The following is an 8,422-nucleotide window of genomic DNA, read 5'->3' as shown; positions in this document are numbered from 1 at the left end:
CGCATGTTCTGCGTCTCTTTTTTAATATTATTGTTTATAATAGTAATAATAATCAATCAATTAATCAATCAAATTGTATTTATATAGCACCTTTCATCCAGGTACATGAAATACAAAGTGCTTTGACATTTTGACTGAAAAATAAGCGTAATAAACAAAAAAATAAAAACTGGGAGACCAAAAAATAAAAAAATAAAATAAAAACTGGGAGACCAATGCACACTGATATAAAATATACTTAATTAAAATTAGAAAATGATAAAAGTTCAAGGATTAAGGCTAAAAAATAATCAGTCCACAACAATAAAATATAATATTAAAAGCATTACAAGAAATAGATAACCAATATTACCAATAATAAAGATATTAATGAAGTATTTATGTTTTGCTGATTGTGATGTGATTGACACATTATTGTCAATTCAGAGAAACTTCGTTTTTAGTTGGCTTGTACACCACGACACACGCGTTCTACTTTGGGAGCCGCCCACTGGAGTTATCTCTCCTCTGATTGGTTCAGAACACGGCCTTCACCACTCCGCGGAGCTGTGATTGGTCGGTGGGCGTGTCAATCACCGTCCCCACATCCAGCCCTGCAGCAGCGAGTGGATGCGGAACCAGGAGAGGACAGCGCGCAGAGTGCTGTTGTCCTTCATCACCGCGGTACCAACATACCCCCGTTCCGCGGCTCCTTCGACGTCGTGTTTTACCGGAGTGGGACTAAGGAATCGAGCCCTGAAAACGTCGCGAATATGGCGCAACCGGACAGCAAGAAGATCTTCTTCGAGAACCTGTCCGGGGCGGGCAAAGCCATCGCCGTGCTGACGAGCGGGGGGGATGCTCAAGGTAACCCGGTCAGGGAGCAGGCCTGGGGGGGAACACGCCTCTGCAGCGGGGGTGGGGACTGATGGGGACTGATGAGGGTCAGTTCTGGTCATTAAGACCCAAACAGCAGCGTTACGTCAGCCTGGTCCCGCTAGGTGCTAGCAGCATAGTCCCGCTATAGCCTGATTTATGGTTCCGCGTTAAAGCGACGGCGTAGCCTACGGCATAGTTGCGCGTTTCCGCGTAACCTACGCCGTAGGCTCTGCGTCGGTCCAACGCGGAACCATAAATCAGCCTTGACTCTGCATCATCACACTGAAGACTGATCCGGTGTTCTGACAATTTCTGCTGCTTTGCCAAAAATGCTCCCTAATGGATTTCTACCTTTGTAGAGCTCCAATTTTAAGTGGTGCTTGTCTCTTGCCAGGCCGTCATTGTAAATAAGAATGTTATTAATGACCTGCCTGACTAAATAAAGGACAATGACTGAATGAATGAAATAAAGCCATATAATTGTTTTTTTTTTTCTCTTTATCGTATAATTTTCACAAAGTGTAATGCAATTCATGTTATGGGTCGTTTATTTTCAAGGATCACATACTCAACATCCCATAGTATAGATTTAGCGTGGCAATCAAACTTTGAAAATCCACTTTGCGCATGCGCAGAACCACAAAGTAGCATTTCTCGGCAGGTAGCAGAAATTGGCAGAACACCGGTTTCAGCTCAGATCCACGTCAAGGTCGAGCTGTGGTCCCCGGTACTGGTGTTTACTGTGACGGGACCATGTGACGGGTCGAGCCCGGGGGCTGGGGGGGTTGGGGGGTGATCTCTACTGCCCGGTGGACGTGGGTGAGCGGGTCAGGAGGTGATGTGAAAGCATCCGGCAGGGAGGACGCGGCGTCCTGGGAAGCTGTGCTGGCATCCGTGGGGAGGAGAGGAGAGGGGGGATCGGACTCCCGCATCCTGTCTGTGTACGTGATGAGCGGCACCGAGTCCGCTGCGTCACGAAGGAAACCCTGGTCACGTGACCCGCCGCAGACCCACAGATACACATTACTCATCAGAATCAGAGTCAGCTTTATTGGACAAGTTTGAATTTGACCAGAGGTGTCAAAGGTATTCACATTCATTACTCAGGTAGAAGTATAGATACTAGAGTTTAAAAATACTCCTGTAGAAGTTGAAGTATCAACTCAAGTTTTTTACTCAAGTAAAAGTATAAAAGTACTGGTTTCAAAACTACTTAAAGTATAAAAGTAAAAGTAATGTAAGGGGGAAAAAGCCATTAAGGACAAAAGCCATTGAAAATGAATGCATCTTAGTATAATGCAAATATATTAAAGAACCATATATGTGTACTATTGAGCATTAACATGTGTTTCAGAGAGCAGAAGATATGATGACTAGTGTCCTATAAGTATTGTAATGGTGCAAAAAGTCAAACTTCAGAGGCATGTTATCATTTATCCTAACCTTTATTGGAATGTACATCCAAGTTTAGTTGCAGGAATCTGAGGGAACGGATGTAAGAACAAAACTGGACAAGAACATCTGAAACAACCACAACCAAATTCACTCTATCCGGATGGAGCAATTTAACTGGATAGTTTTTATTTAAAGGCCGAAATGAAATAGAGTAACGAGGCTGTTTTTAAAATGTAAGGAGTAAAAAGAACAGATAATTGCGTGAAAATGTAAGGAGTAAAAGTAAAAAGTCGTCTGAAAAATAATTACTCCAGTGAAGTATAGATAACCAAAGTAAGGTAGCGAAGTATTTGTACTTTGTTACTTGACACCTCTGAATTTGACTCTGGTTATTTCGCTCACTGGACCTAGATTTAAAAAGTAACAACAGTAAATAAATAATACATTTACAGTAAATAATGTGGCACTTATTAACATATATATACAATTAAAAAAACTGAAAGGTGCAGCAGTATGAGGTAGACATGATTATTATTGGAAGGTGCATTGTTACAGCATATGATGGTGTTATTATAATTACTGTTATTATTATCATTATTATTATTGCACAGTGGTTGATTACTCTGAGACTCTATGAGTGAGGAAAGTTCATCATCAGAATCAGAATCATCTTTATTGGCCAAGTTTGAACATTGTCCAACAGGGAATTTGACTCCGGTTGTTTCGCTCGCTGTACCCAGATTTAAAAATAGCAAACAGTAAAGTATATAAACAAATGTAGGTACTTATTAACATATATACAATTATAGAACTGAAAGGTGCAGCAGTATGAGGTAGAAAAATGATGGCTCTAAATAAAATAACTTTTTTTTTTTTTTAAGTGAAAGGCGCAGCAGAATGAGGCAGACATGATTGTTGCTGGAAGGTGCATTGTTACAGAATGTGATAGTTATTATAATTACTGCTATTATTGTTATTGCACGGTGATTGGTTTCTCTGAGACTCTATTAATTGTGAGAGTTCATCAGAGCAACAGCTTGGGGGAAGAAACTGTCCTTGTATCTGGAGGTTTTGGCGTACAGTTCTCTGTAGCGCCGTCCAGAGGGGAGGAGTTCAACCAGTCTGTGTCCTGGGTGTGAGGGGTCTGCAGAGATGCTACCTGCCCGTTTCCTGGTCCTGGACCGGTACAGGTCGTTGATAGATGGGAGGTTAGTCCCAGTTATCCTCTCTGCAGACCTGATTGTCCGTTGCAGTCTAGTTTGGTGGCCGATCCGAACCAGACAGTGATGGACGTGCAGAGAACAGACTGGATGATGGCAGAGTAGAAGGTGATCAGCAGCTGCTGCAGCAGGTTAAACTTCCTGAGCTGCCGCAGGAACTACAACCTCTGCTGAGCTTTCTTCCTGACAGAGTTAATGTGGGTTGGTCCACTTCAGGTCCCAAGAGATTGTGGATCCCAGGAACCTGAAGGAGTCTGTGGTGGAGACAGTGCTGTTACAAATAAGTCTTTTCCTAAAATTGCAGTTTTTGATTGATTGAAAAACACCTGTTGCATTGTTTCGGATGCAACAGGTAAATTGCAAAGTGTCTCCATTAAAATGTAATTCTCAATAGTCTGATGACCTTGGGTTGCTCCAGACTGACAAGGGCCTAGTTAATCATTCATCAAGTGGCAATAACTTTTTGTTTCATAACTTGGTTAGAAATGAAAGTACAGGAAGTGTAGAGCGTACAGGAAAAAACTGAACTGTAAAAGCCTGAGCAGGGCTGAGAGCAGAGCCACCAGGCCGTGGTATGCATGACGGGAGCGGAGCACTGGTGTCAGGGTGCATTGTGAAATCTTGGCTCCGTGGTTTTAGGCACAATGCCGGAGAAAGTGTCAGTCATGCGGAATGAGATTGTGTCTGCTTTGACAAAGATATACACACTTTTGATGAGAGGCAGAAAAGCTGCTCTGATTCTGAGGTAAAAACAGGCCGGGCATTTCACTGCAGTTATGTAACCAGAGAGTGGGCCAGGTTCTCTCCTACTGGAAAATATTATTGGTTTCCCTGATAATTATGGGGTGTTTAATGGACTCTCTCTTTGAACTCTTTATAGAACAGATCCAAAGGCTGTTGTTGGGAGTCTTGTCTCTTTGGCATGATGGTCTGAAATCTGTTGCTTAGTAACAACACTACAGAAAGCCGCTTGTCCAGTCAGCCCGGCTCCTGTTGTCCTGCAGTGGTTGAAGCAATGTCTCTTTATCCCAGAGAGTTGGTGTTCAATCTGACCTGCTATTGACATTCAAGCCAGCAGAGTGTCCCTGATGAGTTCACTTGGACGAACTGCGGCGTAACAAGGCTGTAAGACGGACTGGGAACTCTTTTCACCCAAAACGGCAGCATTGTTTGTGAAGTTATAAATTGTCCTAAGCTCCAGATTAATTGTGTTAAAGCATGCAGTCCCACTTACTGAAATACACACTGACTCTGCGCTGTAACACACACAAAACAAGAGCGTTGGTGGTGAGGACTCTTTTACAAATGATTTGTCTTTTGCAGGAATGAATGCTGCTGTACGTGCTGTGGTTCGAATGGGGCTCTATGTGGGTGCAAAAGTTTATTTCATACATGAGGTGAGCCCATATCTTCACATTCACAACCTGTATGATTTGTTTATTATTATTTTTTAACATAGGAAAACATCCCTCTAATTATTAACACTCACATGCTAGCGTTCCTCTGCTGCCGCTGCTGTCCCCTGCAGGCGGTCGCTGGGGGTCCGGGACACTGCAGGACACGTTGCCAGGGCTAACATCGAGAGGCGCAGCAATGTTCAGCCTCGGCCCGTTTAGAATCACTAATTAATCTCGCATGCATGCATACAAACATTTCTGCACCGGATGGATTCAGGTTCATGTGACATTTTAAAATAACTTTTACGACTTTAACATATAAATGTGTAATGAAAACGGAGGATTCCAGATTTAGTATTTGATAAAAGGATGTTTGCACACTTGTTGCATATTGAAAGTCTCTTGTTCTCCATGCTTGAGTGTTTATTGTAATACAGCAGATGTTAGGTGAGCTTTATGAAGCGCTGCCTCCTCGCACTGTCATGCAGCACATCCTGCCCACCCGGTGTGCTGTTACATAACTGGCTCAGGCCTGGCAGATGCCTCACATGAACCTCCCCCCCAGGCAGCGCTGGGCTGCCGGTGGACTCCCGTAAGCTGCTGCAGGACTCTTAAATAATTCAAGAAATGCATTATGTTGTGGTGGGGAGGTTTCCATTTGGTGAAAATAAATATTTTATTTCAGACTGATGTTCAACAGTTGAACCTCAGTTAGTTTTGGCCGTATACTCTTAAGCCTGTTGTGGTATTTCCTTACCAAGAAGTGTTTTTCCTTCTTCTCCAACCAGGGCTATCAGGGGATGGTGGATGGTGGGGATAACATCAAGGAAGCTACATGGGAAAGTGTCTCAAGCATGTTACAAGTGGTGAGTCGTTGCGATTCCTCTGAGGATGTTTACAGTTGGAATAAATCTGTGGACTTCCACCTTAAAATAAACCACTTTAAAAATAAAACTCAGGCATTTTCTGAGTTCTTAAACTTTCAAATGTAAACCAAATGATGGCGGTTTGTTTCATTTGACGTTTTTCTGTAACATCTTTTTACGTGGATAATTTGGCCCCGAAGTCAGTCTCACACCTGTTTCGTGTTGTGTTCAGGGCGGGACCGTCATCGGGAGCGCCCGCTGCAAAGAGTTTCGCTCCCACGAGGGACGTCTGAAGGCGGCTCACAACCTGGTGCAGCGCGGCATCACCAACCTGTGCGTGATCGGGGGAGACGGCAGCCTGACCGGGGCCAACCTCTTCAGGGAGGAGTGGAGCGGCCTGCTGGCCGAGCTGGTGGAGCAAGGTGCTGCTTTATTACTTAACGCTGCTTTAACAGCATGTAGTGTGTGTGCTTGCTGACGTCCTGGCCTGCCCCCTCTCCTTTCTCTGTTATTCATTCTCTCTGTCTGTTCTCTCTTTCCTGCTCCGGCAGGAGGGCCCCCCCTTATGATCCTGGTTCTGGTCCAGGTTTCTTCCCTCCTAAAGGGGAGTTTTTTTTGCCACTGTTTGGCTTAAGGTTTTTCTCCCACTATGGGGTTTTTACCTGCCATTGTTTATGTAATAATTGCTTGGGTGTCATGTTCTGGGTCTCTGGAAAGATCCTAGAGACGATTTACACACTGGATGACTCTGATTTATAAGGCTCTTCTTGGCTTGGTTCCTGTTTATTTATGTTTATTTCTTCAGAGAACTAAAAGCCATTATGCTTTAAGGTCAAATGATACTTTGCACCTGGCTGTTCCTCGTGTTCGGACTAACTTGGGGAAAAAAGCTTTTAGTTTCTCTGCACCCTCTGCTTGGAATAACCTCCAACTTGAACTGAAAATGCCTGAACTTGTTTCATTTGAAGCCTTTCGCTCACTTCTTAAAAACCGACAACGAAAATCCTTGCCCGTGTTTTTAAACTACATGTGCCCATGTTCTTAAATTTAAAATTATTTTTGAAGTTGTTGTTTTTTACATATTATTGAAGTCACCACTATTGCACTTTATTTGCTAAACAGTTTGCACTCTCATTTTAATGTTTATTACGTGATTGCTGTTATTTGTGTGTGGATGTGTGCTGCGAAAAAAAAAAAAATCTGTTTGCCAGAGAAGATTTGGCAAAGTTATCACGGGCAAAACCCACATACTCAGCTCTGCTGTTCAGAGATGCACGTTCCTCACAAATGTGTCACCATTTAAAAGGGAAATAAATGGTATACGATTTATTGTCAAGAAGCATTGTTACGACAAAGAAATAATCTACCCATCTGTTATGTTCTGGTCATGTTCTGGGTCTCTGGAAAGCGCACAGAGACAACTTCTGTTGTAATAGACGCTGTATAAATACAATTGAATTGAATGTAGGGCTTTTAAAAATGTACATGGCTGTTTACTCATACTTTGAATCTTGGCTGCAGAAAAGGTCTCGAGCATTCTGTTCTTTAGTCCATGTGGTATTATGACATTAGGGCTGTTCGATTAATCGATTTTAAATCGTAATCGCGATTATGTAATTAGAACGATGTTAAAACGTGAAACTCGTAAAATCGATTTTTTTTTTTTTTTTTTTTTTTTACCTTGTCTGCACACATATTAAAGATTGATACCATATTAATGATTGATGGAAATACCTCTCAATACCTGCGACAAGTGCCCCATTGGAGAGGCTCTTTAGTGTAGGAGGGGGCGTTGTAACATGCCACCGGGCATCCCTCAAGCCAGATGCCGTAGACCGGCTCGTGTTCCTTGCAAAAAACTTGCAAATGTGAATAGCAAATGTAATGACTGACATTACACACCTCTACCTCCTTCATGGGTTGCATTATTATTTAGCATGCAAAGACCCAGTTTAGTTTAATTAGAAAATGTCTTGTTTTATTTAATTGGAATTTGAAATATAACTTACTGTATGTTTGCAAGTGCTGATTTGCTGATTTTGTTTTTCAGAGATAAAATTTTATATTTTATTATATTTTTTAAAACTTTTTTTCAACTTATTTTACAGAGTTTTGCACTTTATTCATTCATTTTTGGTTTAATAAGAGCAAAGTTTGCACTTAAAGCCCAATGGGGCAAATGTTCAATAAAAAAACAGCATATTTGAAATCATTTCTTTGCCTTCTGTCAATTCATAAAATAATTGTAATCGAAAATCGGATTTTGAGAGAAAAAAATCGAGATTTTATTTTTGGGCAAAATCGAACAGCCCTTATGACATCGGACTGGTGTTGGTCGTTTCAGGGCTGATCGAAGAAGACGCTGTGCAGAAGTACTCGGCCCTCCACATCGTCGGCATGGTCGGCTCCATCGACAACGACTTCTGCGGCACCGACATGACCATCGGCACCGACTCGGCCCTGCACAGAATCATCGAGGTGGTGGACGCCATCATGACGACGGCGCAGAGGTGAGAGGGAGCGGCCGGGACTCTGCGGTCGACCGACACCCGCCCCGTTTCTCACCCAGCTCTTTCTCTGCTTATCTCTCAGCCACCAGAGGACGTTCGTGCTGGAGGTCATGGGCAGGCACTGTGGGTGAGAGGACGTAAACCGACGAGACAATATCAGCCCCCGGGGCAGAGAC

At 42.9% G+C, this 8,422-nt stretch overlaps 1 protein-coding gene across 4 annotated transcripts in view; it reads left to right on the top strand.

The window, feature by feature from the left end:
* The first annotated feature begins 602 nt into the window (after positions 1-602).
* Positions 603-8,422, top strand: part of pfkpa (phosphofructokinase, platelet a) — a 28,604-nt gene continuing 20,784 nt past the window's right edge. For all 4 annotated transcript variants that reach the window (XM_061713817.1, XM_061713819.1, XM_061713818.1 and 1 more), the window contains exons 1-6: positions 603-846; positions 4,797-4,870; positions 5,659-5,736; positions 5,969-6,158; positions 8,081-8,246; positions 8,329-8,373. In XM_061713817.1, the coding sequence (XP_061569801.1) occupies positions 753-846; positions 4,797-4,870; positions 5,659-5,736; positions 5,969-6,158; positions 8,081-8,246; positions 8,329-8,373 (647 nt within the window). In that variant the 5' untranslated portion in view covers positions 603-752. The remainder of the gene's footprint in view (positions 847-4,796; positions 4,871-5,658; positions 5,737-5,968; positions 6,159-8,080; positions 8,247-8,328; positions 8,374-8,422) is intronic.

This window comes from Cololabis saira, chromosome 22, assembly GCF_033807715.1.
Source record: "Cololabis saira isolate AMF1-May2022 chromosome 22, fColSai1.1, whole genome shotgun sequence".
Lineage (NCBI taxonomy): Eukaryota > Metazoa > Chordata > Actinopteri > Beloniformes > Belonidae > Cololabis > Cololabis saira.
This window is presented reverse-complemented; position numbering and strand designations above follow the sequence as displayed.